We start from the raw sequence: 20290 nt of genomic DNA, 5'->3' as shown, positions 1-20290 counted from the left end.
CAAAGATATTAACAACCTGGAGATGAGCAGATTTCACTTAGATCCCTCAGACATGGGAGGTGCTCGTGTGTGCGCTGTTGGCCTATGAAGACAGCTGCTAACATGTACACGTTTATTACAGAGTAATGTTGCACAGTCCACGCTTCCCTCTACAGCTGTCTGTGCTGTTAACACAGCACACTCCCTCTGCACGTCCTGTTTGTAGCTGTGGCCAAACATGTACAAGCATTCTTCAGCATTATTATATTTATGTATGAGATCAGACTCATGGATGTTGGTGGGGCTGGATGTTACCTGCAGCCTGAGAGTTGCTGCTGCCTGCTGAATATGTAGAAAGTGATGCTGTGGTTACACCGATCCTGACTGTAAGCCACTGCTTCTATAATCTAACCCACTCTAATCATTCATATCATATTTACATCATTCCATCCTCGCGTTTGGAGTCTCTGATTGAGCTATTTTTGCAGCTGGCGTCATCGCATACAAGTCTCTGAGTCTTACAGCCTCGCAGCTGTGCGTGATACATCCAGTCTGCCCACACAGGCTCTGAGGTAAATGTTAAGAGTAATGCTTTGATTCAAAGGTGTTGAAACCCTCTTTCAGCAGCGTTCCACCTGCCTGTCGGTGCGATACGGTAGGAGGCAGAACCGCTCAGCGGAAGAGCAGCGAATCACGCTGTAAGACAAAAGGAGAAAAGGGCATCGTGCATCATCCATCAGAGGCGCTGCCTTTCCATTTAGCTCTGTGTCTCCAGGCTGTGTCCTAATACCTCATCACAGTCCCACAAGGACAATGCATGAATCAGCAGAGACCTGCTCTGTGATGTCGGCCGTGGCCGTCGTAGTAAAATAATAATACGAGTGTTTGCTGATACAGGAAGTCGCAGTGGATTTCCTGACGTACTGGTCACTGGTCATGCACAGCAGATGGCGAGGTTACTGGTTCCTGAGATGAAGTCACCAATTTGTTTAATCTCTGCATCTGTTTCCTTCGTTAGGAGTATTTATTGAAGCTGCTGCTCTGCCGGCAGCTGAAGTCATGCTTTTCTTCTTTCCTCAGATCGATAATTATGATGTCCGTGCTGCTGCATGGTGCCGCTAAAACAAAAGCTTTGATTTCCCTTATATATCTGTATTCATCACTACGGGCCTGCTCCCACTTCCTGTGGTCGTCTCATTTCTTCCACACTTTGTCTTTTATGCGAGCGATTATCTCAAACTGAAGCAGTCAGTGCTGAAAGGCTTTTCTAAAGAAGCCTCTCAGAGTTTCTTCCTCTGCGTCCACAGGGACTCTATCACGACTCGCTGTGAAACTCCAGGTCTGGTTCTTAAAATACAGCAATTCAAACCATTTAATGTCAACATTTTTCAGTAGTGCCAGAATTTGTGCTCTTGGATGGATGTTTGTGTATCCATTCGGAGTAATAATGATGAATAAAATGCTTCTTTAAACAAGGAAATGTACAAACTGGACGTCTGAAGCCTAAATGCTTGTTGTGGGAATAGACGTCTGTGTAATCCTCTGCTGCTCGTGCTGCTGCACCCCCCCTCCCCAAGCCAGTTTGAATATTATCATCTCCTCGAGCCCCTTAAATCCTTATTGAATCGTCTGCCCTCTCATTTGTCTTCTGTCTAATAATTCTGCCACTTGCTGGGTGGCTGTTGGGCTGATCCTCCGTCTCTCCACAGGGATCAGCATGAGAGTGACTTACTGCTCTGATCTTTGTTCTCACAAAAACCAAACAGTGAAGAAGCAGCCTCACATCACACAGAATTATTTTCTTATGCAATAACATAATGTGTTATTCAACAGGATTGTGCTCCTCACTGTGCTCCTCCTCCTGGTGTTTCCTGTTTTACTTTGACAGTCTCGTGTGCTACGTTAGTGTTGTTGGTTTCGTTCCTCCGGTCTCGTTGTGCGGTTGCTCCCAGCTGTCTCTCTGTGTCTCGTTGTCTCTCTGTGTATTTGTTCCTCCGTTTGTTCCTGGATCGTCTGCATTTCCTCTGCTGTTCTTCCCGCCGTGTTTCCAGGTTTCATCTTTAGCTTTTGGTAGTTCCCTTCCTGCCTTTTGTTTTGTAATGTTTGCTGCAGCCCTAAATAAAGGCTCGCTTTTTGTTAACATCCATCTCCGTTTGTCTGCTGTAGCAGTCCCCCGGACCAAGGAAGAAATAGAGAGAGCCTCGACGGGTGCAGTAATTTTTACTTTGAGATTCATTCAGAATCTAACAGTGCTGAGGTGCGCCAATGCACCGTGAAAACTAAACAGAAACACAAAATACATTTTCTTAGACGCTTATTACAAATATGAACTCAAATAAAGCAGAAAATACAACAAAATATCAACTAAGCCAACAAATACAACTTAAAACATGTACCTCGCTCCGCATTCCAAGGGCTGCAAATTGTTAACTTTGCTCGAGTCCAGTATCACGCTGCTTCACGCTTCATTGAGAGCTGCCTACAGGGACATGTGCGCCACAAAAACCGGTCTGAGCTGGAAGTGCAGCTTGCCGCTAGCTAAGCAACAGAGCCCTCTACTGGACACTACGCGTAGCTGTTCAGGCTTAGGTCAATAAACAAAACTGGACCTTTACACTCCCACCAAATCATGTATAACAACAACATTCTTTACATGATTTCCAGCTTTAACTTATGGACATTACTACAAGAACGAACACAATTTCAAATACATCATCAATAAACTTTCGCAAAAATACGCCTGATGTGACAGTATTGATTGAAACATCAATTAGTTATTTTCTAATAGAACTACAAGCTTTTGAACAGGTCGCTCAACTATGTGAGGTTTGTGTGCTGTTCCCTGCTTCTTTATTAAGCCTCGATCGCCAACTTGAAGCTTGACTCTGCGGACCAACCCGTCATCCTCTTCTGGTGCTTCAACCACTCGAGCCAGTTGCCACTGATTTCTGGGAAGCATCTCTTCTTTGATAATGACTATGTCATTGACTTTAAGATTTCGACATGGTACATGCCATTTCTGTGTCATAGATATGTTCAGAAGGTACTCTCTTTTCCATCTACTCCAAAACTGCTCAGTGAGATACTGGACTCTGCGCCAACGTTTCCTTGCATATAAGTCCTCTTTCACAAACTTTCCTGGTGGAGGCAGTGCAACCTTCTCGTTGCTGAGGTACCTAATATAGGAGCATGCACCATATCCTAAATCACTAGCATCACAAAAGTGGTGCAGTTCCACCTTTACAATGTTTGTTAGTTCTGGTGGGAACGTAAGTTGTCAGGAAGGGGGTCATCCCATTCAGTGCCTCTGCGACACAGTTCCTGTAGGATACCTTTGCCTCTTAAGGTGAAGGGAGCTACGAACCCTAGTGGGTCGTACAGGGATGAGATCACTGACAGTATGCTCCGGCGAGTAGGAGGTTGGTCCTTAGTGTTTATTTTGAAACTGAAAGTGTCATTTTTGATTGACCACTGGATGCCGAGCACATGGCCTTCAGCTGTTGTGTCAGGTTTGAGATGGAGCGGTTCTGTGGTGTCTGCTCTGTCTGAGGGTTCCAGCTGGGAAAGCGCATCACTTTGGTTTGAGTTGAACTTGTGCAGATGTAGACCGCCAAGTCTACAAAGTGCTTGTGTTTCGGTGATGAGTTCTTGTGCCTCTTTAACTGATGGAACACTAGTTAGACCATCGTCTACATAAAAGTTCTGTTCAACAAACTCTGAGGCCTTAGGATAGTCTGCTCTGTACTGTTGTGCTAAATATTTCAGGCCGAAATTAGCACATCCAGGGGATGAACTGGCACCGAATAGATGTACAGCCATTCTGTACTCTCTGGGTTCTTTGTCTAATTGTCCATCCTGCCACCACAGAAATCTCAGATAGTTGCGCATGTCTGGACAAACAGAGAACTGGTGGAACATTCTCTCAATATCACAGATTATGGCTACATTTTCCTTTCTGAAACGACAGAGTACCCCCACCAATGAGTTGATCATATCTGGACCTGTGAGAAGAGTGTCGTTTAATGAGACACCGAGAAATTTTGCTGAACAGTCAAAGACGACTCTTAGCTTGGCCGGTTTTTTCGGGTGATATACCCCATGGTGTGGGATGTACCATGCAGTCTTGCCATCGGTCAAAGGAGGGGCTAATTCTGCATCACCACTGCTGATAATGTCTCTCATAAAGGAACAGTAATGTTCATGATACTGTTTATCAGCCTTTAGCCTTTTCTTCAGGTGTTGCAGTCGGACTGTGGCTAGCTTCTTATTGTTGGGAAGCGCTGGTGGATCGTTGCCCTTGAAGGGAAGCGGCATCTCATAGTGCCCATCTGGTCTTTGTTTTATTGTATCACTGAGGATTTGTATGAAGCGAACATCATCCTGTGACACATACTTATCCTCATAGTTTCTCTCATTAAAGTCAGACTCTAGGACTTTGAGTACATCTGTGGCTGATGGTATGGGCATTTCTTTGACTGTGATCCTGTGCACGTAACTCTGGTTACCTTCTCTGTCTAGGTGAGGATTACCAGAACCAATAATACTCCATCCTAGTAGGGTTCTTTGTGCGAAAGGTTCGTTTATTTTGCCTGTGAAGATCTCTAGGGGGGCTAGTGCTGATGGGCAGTCATAACCAATCAATAGACCTACTTCACAGTTCTGCAATGGCTGTAACTTGTTAGCTAAGCCTTCAAGGTGTGGCCACTGAAGTGCAGTTTCCTTGGTAGGGATATGAGACTTGTCAACTGGGATAAAGTCACGAGAGTAGACTTGTTCTATTCGGACACGAGTCTCAGAGTCAAATCCACACACCTGTAAGTTGTTGGCAAGTTTACTTGCAACGACTGTGTCGACGGACGTCATGGTGCTAAGCTTTAACTGCACTGGTTGGGCGTCTACATTTAGTTCTGAGGCCAAATCCTCTAAAATAAAGGATGAGTCACTCTGGGTGTCAAGCAGGGCATATGTAAGTATTTCTTTCTCAGGCTCAGATGCAACTGACACAAATACTGGTACTATGCTGGATGTGGAAGATGGTTTCCTTGTTAGTACATGAGTCATAACATTATGCACTTCCTTGTTTGCACCTTCATCTGGGGATTTAGAATCCTCAGCTTTCCTTTCTTTAGGTTCATTCACTCTTTCTGTATGTAGACAGGTGGGGTGATGCCGACCACACTTACTACAGGAGTGACGTCCTCTGCATTCTTTGGTTACATGACCCCTTCTCAAACACCCAAAGCAGAGACGATTTTCTTGAATGAAAACTTTCTTGTCATCACTAGTTTTCGCTGCAAAAGCAGGACACTTAGCTATGCCATGCGATTCTTCTTTGCAAAACAAACATGGGGGTTTAGGTCTAGAAGTAGATACTGGGATTGGTGGAGACTTTGGTTGGATGGTAGTACTGAGTACCTTCGCTCTTTTAACGTGCAGCTCTTCTGATGCCCTTTCGTTCATTAGGAATGGTGAGGCAACAGGATTGCAAACTACTTTAGCTTCATTTTGTATGAACTTTGTAAAGCGAGCGAAGTTGGGGTAGTCTTGGCTTTTGTCTAGCTCCTCCACTACAATGCGGCTCCATCTCTGCACTATCCACTCAGGCAGTTTTCTTAGAAGCTTGTGATTTTCCTCACAATCATTAAGGATCTCTAGGCCTTTGACTTGAGGGATAGCCTCTGCACAGCTTTGGAGAAAATCTGCAAACTCCCTCAGTGCTATAGGATCATTGGCAGCTATTTTAGGCCATTTTGTGAGTTTAGCCCTAAAGGCTCTTTGGATAACAAATGAGCTGCCATACCTTTCCTCTAGAACGCTCCAAATGCCTGCGTATGCCTGCTCACTGTTGCGGAAGAAATATCCCTCTACTGCCTTTCGTGCTTCACCTGCAAGATAGCTCTTTAGATACAACATTTTCTCACACACTGGTAAAGGTTTGTCACCAATTAGTGCCATAAAGGATACCTTCCAATCCATAAACTTTAGGGAGTCGCCACTAAAGATGGTCGGCTCAGGTACAGGAAGCCTGTTTAGGGTAAGAGAGCTGGCAAGGGTTTGAACTAAGCTAAGTTCTTCTCGTTTTGGAGTAGTATTGTGAGGTCTAAATGTCGGTGCTCGTGGATTTAAAGAGAGCCGTGGTGCGCTGTTGGGGAGATTTGCGGAATTTTCTAAGTTGTAGCAGGACACCTGATCATAGCTTTCAATGTCATTTTGAGCACTAAGGGCTCTTACTCGTGCAGCTGCTACTTTCACTTCACTGTCTGCCTTTAACTGTTGAAGTTTAGTCTTTTCCTCCTCCAACTTTGCCTTTGTTTCCACTTCCTTTATTTTCCACTCATTTTCCATTTGGCTGATCTTGGTTTCCTGTGCCAATATTTCTTGTGTGGCCTTTGCTTGTTCCACTTTGGCTACAAGTTCAGCTTCTGCTTCCACCTCACGACTGCCAGTAGAATCTGCCTTTGAGCGTGCGACTGAACCCTCTGGGAATGACGTTTCAGTTTTTGTATCACCAAACACAGAACCATAGTCCCTTTTGTTTAACATCACTCGTACTCTTTCCTTTTCAAGGCGATCGTTAAAGAGCTGATCGATATTTTCCTGTCGTTTAGCAATAACTTCACAAATGTCAGTTGTAAGCACTGCACAAGCATCCATTCGCTTAACAATGTCTGGCGTCATGGATTGGCTGCGGCGAATGGGTTCATAATGCTGTTGTACTACAGCGTGCTTGTCTCTTATGTCATGACTGGCATTGTTTAGCTCTTCAGGTGAGCAGAAGGTTTTCAGCTTTGTTCTGATTTCTTTAGCTGCCTTCTTCCAAGTGTCATAAGCTTGTTTAAATGCCTTCTCATTTTTCTTTGCCTCATATTCCTGCATTTCTTTACCTTTTTCAGTTAAATGCCTTTCACGATTGCTGGATCTTACTCCTTGTTGCTCTGAGTCGTCGGCTTCTTCAGCAGGGTTCAACATTTTGTTACTGTTATGTGTTCAAACAATGCTTACATCAGACGTTTACATCACATAAATAAACAGATTAGCACCCACCTATTAGGCAAAATGTAACTGTAAATACTGCTGATACACCATAACGTTACTTTCAAGAAGAATAAACTCATACAATTTAAAGATTGTAATTACTTGTGCAATGCAGTATACCCTTAAGGCTGTAACCACAAAAATATTTAAGGCAAGTAACTCTGAATTAGTGTGCAGACATTTTAACTTTGTTATCAGCAAAGTCCTTAATGGGCATAATACCTGCACCTCTGTAAAGTGACCATCAGAGTTCAAAGTGGAGGTAGGCGACGAAGCAAAGATGATCTTGACTGGTGTAGAGATCTCTCACAGCTGACACACGGACCCACCTCGTGGCACGGGCTGCACTCATTTGGCATGGGAGCTAGCAAGTAGCCTTCACTCAGCGATCGAGTTTTCACTGTAGCAGTCCTCCAGACCAAGGAATAAATAGAGAGAGCCTCGACGGGTGCAGTAATTTTTACTTTGAGATTCATTCAGAATCTAACAGTGCTGAGGTGCGCCAATGCACCGTGAAAACTAAACAGAAACACAAAATACATTTTCTTAGACGCTTATTACAAATATGAACTCAAGTGAAGCAGAAAATACAACAAAATATCAACTAAGCAAACAAATACAACTTAAAACATGTACCTCGCTCCGCATTCCAAGGGCTGCAAATTGTTAACTTTGCTCGAGTCCGGTATCACGCTGCTTCACGCTTCATTGAGAGCTGCCTACTGGGACATGTGCGCCACAAAAACCGGTCTGAGCGGGAAGTGCAGCTTGCCGCTAACTAAGCAACAGAGCCCTCTACTGGACACTACGCGTAGCTGTTCAGGCTTAGGTCAATAAACAAAACTGGACCTTTACATCTGCGTTTAGGTCCGCATCCTCTTCTCTCCTTGCCGTCTGTCTCAGCAGACGGGACAGTTTTCAGTAATTCATACATCAAATGTAAAGTTTTGTACAGAATGATGGTGGGTGTTTCTGGAATGGACCAGCCTAAGGTTGAAGTGAATATCAACAGTGTGAAATGTTACAGAACACATAAAAAGCTTTTACTGCTGGGAGTTTCTTTGAAGTACCATAAGTAGAGTGTTTCTGCCGGACTTGCAGACTGAGGGAAAAAGTTCCTCTCACATGAGAAAAGCAGGAATTGCATCATTAAAGGGCAGGAAGAGCAAATGTGGGCAATCATACCTGCATGAAAGGTGCTATCCTGCAACAACACAGTTCTAAATTAAGCCTCGACAAAGGATGAGTCAGGCCGTGACGTCCGTGCATGAGTCAGGCTCTGACTCGTCTGAAGAAGGGAGCTTATCACGGAGAAAATGACTGTGACACGGTGCAGTGTGTCACATACAGTACACACACACTCCTGCATCAGTTACACTCAGGCAACAAAACTTCAGTTTAATTACTTTTCTTTGTCCAGATAATCACCTCACGTCACAGGCTCGCCTGCTCTTACGTTGTTGCTTTTTAAGACATTTCTTATCTTTATATCTTTAAAATGATATATTTTGAGCAGGTCCCATTTCACATGGACAACATGTTGAACACATATAAGCACATCAACATAAGCAGCACCAAGCGTATTTTACTGTCCTAACACTCAGAGATGAGTGTGGTTATGTGTTTGATCCAGAGACGCACAAAGCGTTGTTTGGCTGACGCTCAGCCTGTTTTCCTTCTTCTCTCTGCAGGATCACCTTTTGCCACCTGCCCTTTCAGAGTAAATGGCTGTATGTGGGGACGGAGCGCGGGAACACACACATCGTCAACATCGAGTCCTTCATTTTGTCCGGATACGTCATCATGTGGAACAAGGCCATCGAACTGTGAGTATCTGAGGCTGAAACAGAAGCAGTGCTAAATCGTGACGATGATGTGGGTTTACGATAAACGATGAAGATGTGTGGAGGCCAGTAGGCATGACTTTGTATTTGCTGGTGTTACACCCTCGACTGACCCTTTCTCATTCTTTCTGAACGTGCATACTTAGATCCATGCATACTGTAAGAGTCGTACTGTAACAGCAGCTATGAGACTTGAGCTTTTCCTCCTTTGGACTTTCCTTAACTCTCCCCAATGACAGCATTTGAGGACCTCCATCTGCCTTTTGTGAGCGGTTCCGACATCTCTAAAGTCGTGGTTTGATCACCATTGGAATATTTTGTTTGTTTTTCCGAAGGAGGCGGTAGGAAGAGACTTCCTCCAAACCCGGTTATTTTGTTCTACAAGCAGGCGTGAAATATGTCAGAAAAAGAGCTTCAAAGCTGACTGCTAGCAGGCTTTCAAAGGGTCAAGAGTTAGAAATTACTCTTAGATTCCTTCAGTGAAACACGATGTGCACGCTCTTGTGTTTGGTTATTGTGAAACTGACACATGCCCCCGACTGACAGCTTGGCGCCATCAGGCACGCACACGCTCAGCTGCATTGTACGGCTGTTTGTTTTCCGCGGTGTCACCCACCTACGCGCTGCTCTTCTGCTGTTACCCTGACAAGTCCTCTGCTGCAGTGTCAGTCATAAGTCACTCTTATGCCGAGCCATCTTGTTGCCTTGTGACAGTTGAAACTATGGCGAGCAGTCTCGACACGATGTGCGTGCGTGGGAGGTGCTGTCTGCCAATCATCACACAGAGGCAGCGGTTGGGATTTTAGCAGGAAGTTTGGTTTGTTGATTCTTCCCGACAAAGTCAACAAGGACAAGCTCAGCATCCGTTTAAGAACCTCAGAAGTTTGAACTGTTGCAGTGAATTAGAAGAAGAAAAGTGTTTCATGTGGAAGATCGTTGGCTGTTGATAAAGACCTGCTCGAGCTGTAAGGTTGCCCTGCATGCACACTCAACACGTCCTTCATCACATTCACCTATTAAATTTTGTTGTAATTGGTCTGAGCGGAGGAGAAAAGCGACCGCACACATGAACACCTCGTGTAGATCGTGTCCTTCTGTGATGAGTTTTTAATTTTGCAGTAGTCTGTGGACCGCAGCGTGATAAAGGTCTGCTTTGATCACACGACTGTGGTCACACCTGCTGCATGATAACATGCTCAGAGCAGAGCAGCTGTTTCTATTCCTTGTGTCCAGTCAGAGTAACACAGGCTCGGTCATATTTGTTTAACTGAAGACTTAAAATATTACCAGTTTATCAGGGTTAGAAAAGTATGCTGAGGCTACGTTACTCCTTTACCTTGATACTTGTACCTCTTTACTGACGTAGGCGGCTCAGGATTGGTTGGTTTTATTTGGAATGGCTCTGTGTGGGATTAACCGTCAGCACAGACAGCGTGCAGCGTGCAGCGTGCAGCCACCTTCACCTGCTCGTGCTTCAGGATTTCCAGGTGACATAATGATGGATAAACACACCGATGTGAAAGCGCTACAACTTTGATGCACATGAAACACGTCGTGTAATTAGCTGCAGTTAATGAGAGGACTGCAGCCACCTGCAACCTGCGAGCTGTCAGTGTGAGTGAGGATGTCATGTGAACGGGTTTTTTATGTTTCCCACAACAAAGAAAGATGAATGTTAAATGCAGTGGGAGTGTGAATGGTAAATGAACTGGTTCTTATGTGGTGTGTTTCTGTCCGTATTCCACATGCTTCCTCCACCCATTCACACGAGCACTTTGTGCTTTCTAACATCGTACATGTTCACGGGAAAAGTTAATATCTGCTTAATTAAACAGCCAAAAACATGCGAGCCACCAACACGTCCGACTAAGGCAGGTCACGTTACTGAATCCGACCATTTTTTGTTCTGCTTCTCCAGTTAAGAGTCACAGCTGAGCTGGAGCCAATCACAGCAGTGAAAAGGGCCAGACAACCATTCGCTTGCTAATTCACACTTACAGCCAAGCCAGCTTTCTCAGATTTGCTCATGTGTACTTCAGGATAACATAAGAAGATAATACTTGTAGGAGAAGCTCATTCAGTTGGTCGTTTCTCCTTCGTCGGTCGACTTCTGTGGATTTTCCTTTAGTGAGGACGGAGCTATGAGGCCAGTTTAGGACGTGCAGTGTTTTCCGTCTTGTTTTTCTTCTTCCTCGTCTTCCTGGAACAGTTGCAGCCTGGTACATACACCTGCCTACAGTACCTGCAGTATAGAAACAGTCTCGTTTTCAGTGTTCTGGTATTGAATCGTAGGTCTCGGTCTCGGTGACATCTCTAATGCTTCTATAGAAAAGTGCCTCAACATGCTGATGCAGCTAAACGTCTGCTGGATCCTCTATAATTAAATATCAGGGAGAGATGGCCTGTAGATAATGGCTCATTTAAGAATAGGTAACTTTCCTTTATGACTTAAGCTGCAGAGTGTACCACAGTTTTAACAACGGGCATATATTATACACGAGCATACGCTGTAATATATTCTGTATTTCCTAACCGTCAGCACTCTTTATCTTCCTGAAGTAGGGTTCATGAACGAGTCGAGAATGAATCTCTTCTCATCAACAGCCAGGTGACTGGGGACTCGTATTATTTATCTGGGGAGGATTTCCACGAAACATGAATAAGGATGAGAGGGGACTTTGTGCAACATTTAGTGAGCGAGGGCGAAGTCTCTTAACCGTGCAAACAGGAGGGTGTGAATGACTGCGTGAGCCGTGTGGTTGGTTCAGTGTGCAAAAAAAACAATTCAAATGGGACCAGTGCAGCCAAACAGGAGGGCCGGGCTCTCATTGATATTCAGATGGGTTTGCAACATATTTAATGCACAATTTCATCTTCAGGAGATTCGCTCTGAAATGAGATAAAAATGAGATGCGAGGAGAAATAGGAAAACACAGCAGCCCAGTGCTCACTCTTCACAGAGCCCTCTGATGAGCAGGATTATGTTTGCGCCTGGCTTCGTGTCAGCTGTAATTAACACTGGCATCTTTTCCTATTTCTGCTATTGGGACTGTAAAATAAACAATTGGCTTCCAGCCACCGCCCGGTTCCTCTTCACAGCATGAATAATGAGCAAAAACGCTTACATGCTAGAGAAATCCATACATCAGGGTTATGAAAAGATCATCGTCTTTATTAAATACTGTGTGTAACACACTGACATGTTCACGCCCTCCGATCTCACAGGATCGTTTTTCTGTTCTGAGCCTTACGTTGGTGCAGCTGGTAAAGAATGGCCACTTTAAACAGCGTTTTTCTTTATAATGAAAATCCTGCACTTCGTACATTCATCAGCACTCTGAGCTCCTCCCCACCACATGCATGCAGCACAAGCAGCAGGTGGCCTGTCAACAAAAGGATGCCATTAGGGTTTGCTCCACAACAAACAGTGTTTCTCCAAACCTTTTCCACGTGGACGCTTAGCAGAGCGTGCTGGTTCATAGCCCACCCAGCCACGTTTCAGAGTGGACGGGTGTGAAAACCCACTCAGAGAGCTCTGAGTCTAAATCGCTGCAGAGATAAAGTCCTAAAAACTACAGACACCTGCCTCAGGGTCAAGTAAAGTTCAGCGCTTGAAGAAATTTACTGTAAACCCCCCCCACAACACCCCCCTCTGAGTCAAACACGTGAGATTATTTAAACTGTTCTCTTCTCAGACCAAATACATTCATGTTTACTGTTGTTTGGATTTATCATCATTTCAGATCCTCCATTAAAACGAGCTGAAGCTCAAATAAAGTCTGTCTTTGCTCTGTAGTTTACACTTACACCACAGGATTACACCTGTCCAGAGTAATCTATTACACATCAAATCTGTAATAGTAATTTTAATGCAGACAGCAAAGGACAAAACGAGTGTCTGGATCGGTTCCATTGGTTTGCCTTGTTGAACTCGCTGAGCGTGATAACCACGGTGCTTGGCGGTCGCCGCCATAATCTGATGTCCCACTGTTCGCCCGTGGGATGTGTGATAGCATCACTGGGGGGTGATGCCGCCCTTCATAGTAACTCTGAGACTGAGCAGTTTGCTACAATGATGATGTTGGACTGAGCCAATGATTTAAATATTATTATTTCTAATTCTAACATCAGATAAGGTTAAAGAGCTAAAACTTCCCCTGCTTACAGTCGTGTGAACATTTAGTTAGAAAATGAAGAATTATCCTTTTTCCTTTCCATGAAAACCAAAGTTTGAGCAGCCTGACGGCGTGGAGTAATCAGGTGTGTTCGCACAGCCCTGATTCAATGATGGCACATCACAACAACAGACCGAGTGAGGAGCCCCCCCCTCAAACCCGACCAACCTCAGCTGGCATGTTAACGTCTGCGTAGTTACAGAAAGACTTTGGAAACGTTTGTCGTTGTCACGAGAGCCGTACTTCAGACAGCGGCATGGTGAGGGAGGGGTGGGGGCCTGGACGCCTTACAGTCACCGAGCAATTATGTCAAAGCTTTTGTTTCATCACTTCCTCTGTTAGTCTGGCGACTCTGCTGACATTCACAGCAGACAGATGCTGGACTTCCTGTTTCCTCTCCAGAGATCCCAGCATGGACATAAATGGTCTCTAATAATGTCAAACATCATAAAACAAGAGGCAGTGAAAAACAAGCTCAGACATATTTTGCTGTTTGTGTTGCCATGTTTCACGAGCCGTGTGTCACACAGCCTCAGCACATGCGATATTACATGAATACATGTGACACACAGTGACGTGCTGTTTCCTGCCTCGCCCCCTCTCGTCTGTCATATCGATTATTTATCCTTTTCTACCCGTGATTGGTTGTCATGGCGCCCCTGGAGCTTAAGGTGTCTTTGTGTTTGTGATCCCAAAAGGTGCTCGTGCTTCTCAGATGCTTACAAAATATTTCAGTAATATCGTTTTCTCCCTCCCAGCTGCATTATGAGAACAGTGTAAATGTGTTTTTTCTTAGTTCATGCAGAATATACAGCAGTTATTGGTTAATCGTGCTCACTGGGCAGGACAACAGTCTGATTTTAGATCAACAACAAGCAGTGCCGATTTGTTTTTGGCACCTGATTTGGTAAAATCACTGCTTAACGAGCACTGGGACCATCGTGCCTTTAACGGGGCTTTAAGTGTTCATCTGTTTATTTGCAAACAGCTTTTCACCTAAGAGCAGAGACACAATTAGAAACGCTGCCCTAAAACTACACAACAAACCACCAACTTACCTTAAAAGATCTGGAGAATAATGACCACAGAGGTTTGCCCAAGCAGAAAATCAGCATGAATAATAGAAACGCAGAGTTAAAAAGCCCATTAACGGTGCAGGGAATAATAAATAGAAGCAGGAAATAATAAAAAGACCAGCTTACTGTGGCCTGGCTGCAGACCAAAGCGCTGTAATGTAAGAAGGACGCTTTTAATTGTTAAAAATCTCCATGAGCTGCTCATGTGTCTGTTCAGATCAAGAGTTGGATTTGAGAGGAAGCTTTATGTGATTATCTTTGATTGCTTGGCAGCGCTGTTATTTCTTCATCAAATCAAATGATCCTAACATCGTACAGTCTCTGAGAGCAACAACTGCAAGATGACCTTTATGACCTGGATCAAAGAAACATGTCAAACATGAGCAGATTTTCTGTTTCTCTTAGACAGTGCGGTGGGATTCAAACATTCGTTGATTAAATGATTTCATGAGCATTTGTGGACATGCTGGCTGTAATTCCAGCTGTGAGCAGCCTGCAGAGACAAACGCTCGCTGATGCGTCAGCGTGAAGCTGTCTTCTTGCTCACTGCAGTTACTTTCCGTCTCTAACTTTGAGAAGTCACACAGTTCAGCTGTTTGGCCTCACAGCTTATCAGAAAATATTCATCCCAAGCATCAGCAAACACAGATTCACTCGGGCTGCTTTTCAGAGTCTGGCCTTGACGGAGAAATGTTATCAGCGCCGATTCACACGTGTCCCCACAGTGTGAAAGGCTTTCACAGGGAATGACCTTCCACACACAATCACAAGCTTCCTGACTCATCTCTGCTTTATAAGAAATTCAATATCTGCTGTGAACTTTCTGTCGCCAACGTGTTTTATAGTTGATCGGTCCTGATTGGTTCTAAAAGCACACGTTTGTTTCTCTGTGCAGAGGGTTCAGGGTCCCACGTTAGCAGGCGGGTTACATCACCGGGTATATTCAGTATATTCGAGCTCCTGGCTTTCACCCTGTGTGCTGCACTTACGTGTCCGGGCAGGTGTTGTGCATCGCAGATGGTTCGTTGATATCCTGTTTTGTTACCGCAACAGCGATGCATTGAGAGCGTGTTCTGGTTTCATGCTTTTATCGCTCTCCAGCAGTAGGCATAGCTAAACGGGCCCATCTGAACACGTCAGTCACACTTTACCTCAGCTCGCCAGATTATAGGCACAATGCTACAGTGTCCTGACTGTGGCAGCTAAACTGACATCTGCCGGTGATCATGCAGCTCTCGTGGATTTCTTGGAAAATAGCGATGCATTTTATTTTAGTGCTGCAGGTTTGTGCTGTGAGGAATCACCAAGCACTGATCTGCTGTAGCTGCCTGCTCCAAGGGTGCGCACAACTTACTTTAAATTAAAGGAGCTCTCATCAAACTCTCATCATGCAAGAATAAATCATTCAACAATACTATACTATATTACACCATCCTGTGGAAAACTCTCACGACTTCTCGGATATTTCTTTCTCCAAGGAGACAGACTTGTTAAGGTGGTGTTGAGCAGAAGTTCAGGTCTTTCTGTTTTCACTCATATTCCGTCCTCTCGTTCATGTAGCTAATGCTACACCGTAAGGTATCTGAAAGGCATGTTAATAGGGACCTATTAGAGAGACCTGACCTGACACAGGAGCTTCAGCTGATCACCTACACTTCACTGAAGCCTCATCAGAGAAGATTCAGTGAAGGGCGGCTGAAGGGAAACAAGAGGAAAGGCTGAGGCTGAAAATGACACCAGAACTGGACTGAAGGTCAGAGGAACAGGTGTGATGGAGAGATGGATTCACATCATGGTCAGTGTGTACGAGGAGGTCAGGAGGAGGTCCAGCAGTGAGAGTCTGCAGCCATCTGTGAAGCACGGTGGAGGCTCTGTCATGGTCTCAGGTCAGTCAGTGCTGTTGGAGATCTTAAACTGATGAATTACAGAGTCTGATCCACCACGCAGGAACATCTGGAAACATCTGACTGGCAGCAGCTTCATTTTTCAGCACCATAGTGATGCCAAACACAAAGCACACATCAGTGATGGATGCGCCTCCTCAGAGCTCAGCTCCACTGAAGCAGTGTGGGATCCTCCTGACAGAGAACACAACCAAAGGCAGAAACATCTGAGGAAGAACTTTGACTGTCCTTCAGGAAGCCTGGAGAACTGTTCCTGAAGATCCTCACAGAGCTGACGGAGAGCTCAGACTGTGCGCTTCTTCAGCATAGACTCGGTTTTAGCCGTAAATGCTGTGTTTCCATGTATGTTTGCACGTTTCAGAATCAGAATAAGAATCAGAATTGTGTTTATTGGCCAAGTATATGTGCAGACACATACAGGGAATTTGGTTCCAGTAGATGGTGGCTCTCAAGCACAGCAATGTAAATCACACACACACACACACACACACACACGTGTCTATATACATACATACACATACATACGCAAAGCTGTGTAAAGTCACAGTCAGTTTCAGTCACATATCTTCCAAAATATAAAGAAAGGAGGGTGGCTCAAGACTTTTGCACAGGACTGTCTACTTTAGGCATTATGTGCTTTACTTTATTTAAACACTGAAATGATGAATATGTCACATTTCCTCACATTATTCATAAAAAGAGCCTAAGGTGAGCGTTTAGCTTGACACCTTTACGGCGTGTTTTATACTGCAGGCTGTAATTTTTGCATCGCCACAGAAACGATATACCTGATATCTAAATGTCAGGCCTCAGTGTTGTGTGCTATTATGGTGGCTGGCAGCAGGCAGCTTGTTTAGGGGCCAGAAAATTACAGCTATAACAGAAACACCTTAAAAATTTAATAAATACCACAAGTAAGGCTTTGTTGTTGTTGCTCCCTGCTGACTGTAGTTTGAATACATCAAGTGGGTTCTTTCTCTTCCACACAGTGCCGACGGATGTCACACAGCTAAGCGGCGTGTTAGCGTAAAGTATGGCTGTGGTGCTGAGTACGTGTGCGTGGCTGCAGTACAGCGTTTACATTTGTTGCAGTATTGTTTCAGAGCGTTACACTTTGTCTTCCTCACCTCTGTTATTTTTCCTTCTCATTACAGATCAACTAAAACTCACCCAGGACCAGTCGTTCATTTGAGTGACAGCCCAAAGGATGAAGGAAAGGTGTGTAGGCGCATCAAAGCATCGCCTTCATGATTCTCCTCAAGCACCAGCGCCAGTGCTGAAGCAGTCTGCTGCACTGAAGCTGCCTCGCTTTTCACACTTTGTGCCTCCAGTAAAATCTGAGCTTTTTCCTCAGACATGTTTCTGTCATCCCCGCCCCCCACCCCCATCACTCCCCCCCATCTTCATGGGGGGGAGTGATCTTTTTACTCGCGAACAAAGAAGAAAGAAGCTGGATGGAAAAGTTGCAGAAAGAGAAAGAGAGGTCATTGAGAGGCATATTGATTTTTGCCAGTGGAATTCTGTAGCCCTCGGATGAAACCAGACTTGAAAAGCTTTAAAGACAAAAGAATGAGACATGAATTTTCAGCTGCCGTTAGGGTTGCCAACTCCCTGAGAAATAAATAAGGGACACCTCGTGGCCAGGGCCGGGTGACCCAGTTGTCTTCACCCTTCCCAGTGTGGTGAATTTTTTAGCTCTTTTTTTGTGTGTGAAATTATTTTTTTAACCATTTGACTTGAATTTGATTTAAGTAGATGCGTATTCTGATATTGTGATATCAACACATGGGAAACAAAAATCATTTAGGCATTTATTTTTAGCTCAAAATGACAACATTAACACAATAAAACAGGTCTCTTTCTTAAACAGAAGCCTGTCATGCTTAACTTTTGAGAATAAAAGTAAATCTTTCTTTAAAAGAACTCTGTCCTGCTTAACTTAAAATTATATAAATTAATAGAAAACAATAGAAAGAAAAATATTCTTGTAACAGTGCACATTTAGTGCATTTAGTGCAATTGGCTTCAGTAGAGGCATTATTTCAGCTTTTGCTCCCGTTTGTAAACCCACTTGTTCCCATGATTACGCATCATAACTCATCATCATTATTCATCTATGTATTACTTTTATGTATTACTCATCTATTTGTTGTAATCATCTATCCTTGCAGTGGTTTATTACACAAAATAAATTATATTATCACACTTCTGGCCACATAGCGCTGATATTCACTGCACGTGCCCATTTTAACCTTAACCAGAGGGTTTAAAAACGAACAAACCAGTGTTTACATACCATATCTGCTTCTGCCGTGGCCTGGTGGACAAAAATTGGTTAAGGGTTCTCTGAGCTTTCACGCCCCTCATGTTCTTCATGTGCCCACCATTAGAAGCATGCCTATGGAAAAAGTGCGCCGGCACACAGTGCAGTGCGCTTTATAGGTATTATCGTGCACTTTTCCAGCCAGGTGTTTTCCTTTTCCCATTCTTCCCTGTACTTTTGCAGCCTTTGTTTCTTTCTCTGAGAGGAACAAACATTGCCGATCTAATGCCGGGCTCACACTGTGCGATTTTTGGCCCATTTTGAGCCGATTTTTGAGTCGTGCGACCGTTTTGGCGATCGGCCCGAGTTTGGCCTTCATCATGCATCGTGTAGTATACGTGGGGTAACGAGAAGCGATTAACACCTCACGACCAGCTCCCGATCATCAATCAGTCGTGAGGGTGTCACCGCAGCCGCTCACACTGCTCACGCGCAAACACGTAAACGTCGGTGAAAAAGACGGAGCAGCGCGGCTGTGCAGCGTGTGATCTGGACACAAGCGATGGAGGCACAACTTGTAGAACTTTGGAAAGCTCATCCGAGCCTTTTCGATGTGGCATCACAAAATTATCACGACCACAACAACCGTAAAAATAGTTGGATTTACATTGCTGCTCAATCACAGCTGCCTGATCATGTTTTTCATTAGCAATTTAGCAAAGTTGATGGTGGTGTGTGTCTGTGTGAGTGAAAGACAGAGAGGGAGAGCGAGCGACAGATTTTCTGTTATAACCTTCATTTTATGGAGGCACAGTGTGAGCACTCAGGTCGCATCAGAGCATCGTGACCTATGAACTTATAACCCATGCGAGCCAATCGTGCAGTTTGAAAATCGCACAGTGTCGTCTGAGACTTGCACCGCAGTGTCGGCGTTTGTTTCCCTGTTGGCCATGCTTTTTGTTGTGGTCATCTGTTGTCTTCCGGTATTTTCTCCGCAAGCGACCTTTCCTCAACCAATGAGATGAGCGGTAATCTGAATTGTCATAAGTGCGCTGTCAGCTCATTGGTCACAAAGCAGGAGCGGGGCTGGGAATTATGTTTTCAAACAAAGCGTTAATTACATTAAAACTTATAGACTACTTTTGATTCTCACTGTATTACGGGACAAAGTGCGTCCCTTTTCAGCTCAATACGGGACGTGTACTTTTGTTTCTAAATACGGGACGATTCCGTTTTTTAAGGGACGGTTGGCAACCCTAGCTGCCGTCACCTACTGCAGTCGCTCACTGCAAGCAAGAACAAAGGCCGTGTGTTTAGAAACGTCTCCTCTCCTAGAACAGCACAAAGTTAACCCTTAGTAAGCAAAGGGAACAAGTTCTCTCAGCTCACGCTAATGCTGCTGTCCTGTAGCTGAGGTTAGTTAAGCTAGCCTCCATGTGCTTGGTAATGGTGATTGTCACTGAAAGGTTAGTGTGAGTTTGCTAGTCGCCAACTAGGACTCGCTTTCCTGTTCCACTCAGTCAGTCTTTCAAACTGGATAAAAGCTTTGAGATGATAATTGTCATTCTGTACAAAAATTATCCTGAAACGACCTCAGATTATATCAGTCTCAGCATCACTTTGTGCAACTGGAAGTCTTTAAAAATCCAGGTCTGACTAGTTCAACAAGTTTAACATACAGCAGGAAATACAGAGAATTATAATTATATTACTGATCACCAACACAGGTTTGGAACAATGTTATTTATATAACACCAAATCACAGACATCTACCTACAGACAAAATCCAACAATCATATGACCCCCTATGAGCAGCACTTTGGCAACAGTGGGAAGGAAAAACTTCCTTTTAACAGGCGGAAACCTCTGGCAGAACCAGGCTCAGAGAGGGGCGGCCATCTGCTGTGATTGGTTGGGGTGAGAGAAGGAAGACAGGATAAAGACATGCTGTGGAAGAGAGACAGAGATTAATAACAGGTATGATTCAGTGCAGAGAGGTCTGTTAACACACAGT

At 44.4% G+C, this 20290-nt stretch overlaps 1 protein-coding gene across 14 annotated transcripts in view; it reads left to right on the top strand.

Annotated features, from left to right (window-relative positions):
• Positions 1-20290, top strand: part of stxbp5l (syntaxin binding protein 5L) — a 149381-nt gene that overhangs the window by 78568 nt on the left and 50523 nt on the right. For all 14 annotated transcript variants that reach the window (XM_087829674.1, XM_087829672.1, XM_087829670.1 and 11 more), the window contains exons 5-6: positions 8706-8840; positions 17168-17231. In XM_087829674.1, the coding sequence (XP_087685800.1) occupies positions 8706-8840; positions 17168-17231 (199 nt within the window). The remainder of the gene's footprint in view (positions 1-8705; positions 8841-17167; positions 17232-20290) is intronic.

Source organism: Neolamprologus brichardi, chromosome 16, assembly GCF_056152115.1.
Source record: "Neolamprologus brichardi isolate AB-2024 chromosome 16, ASM5615211v1, whole genome shotgun sequence".
In the NCBI taxonomy this organism is placed as follows: domain Eukaryota; kingdom Metazoa; phylum Chordata; class Actinopteri; order Cichliformes; family Cichlidae; genus Neolamprologus; species Neolamprologus brichardi.
Note: the sequence above shows the minus strand (reverse complement) of the source record. Positions and strands in the feature narration are given on the sequence as shown.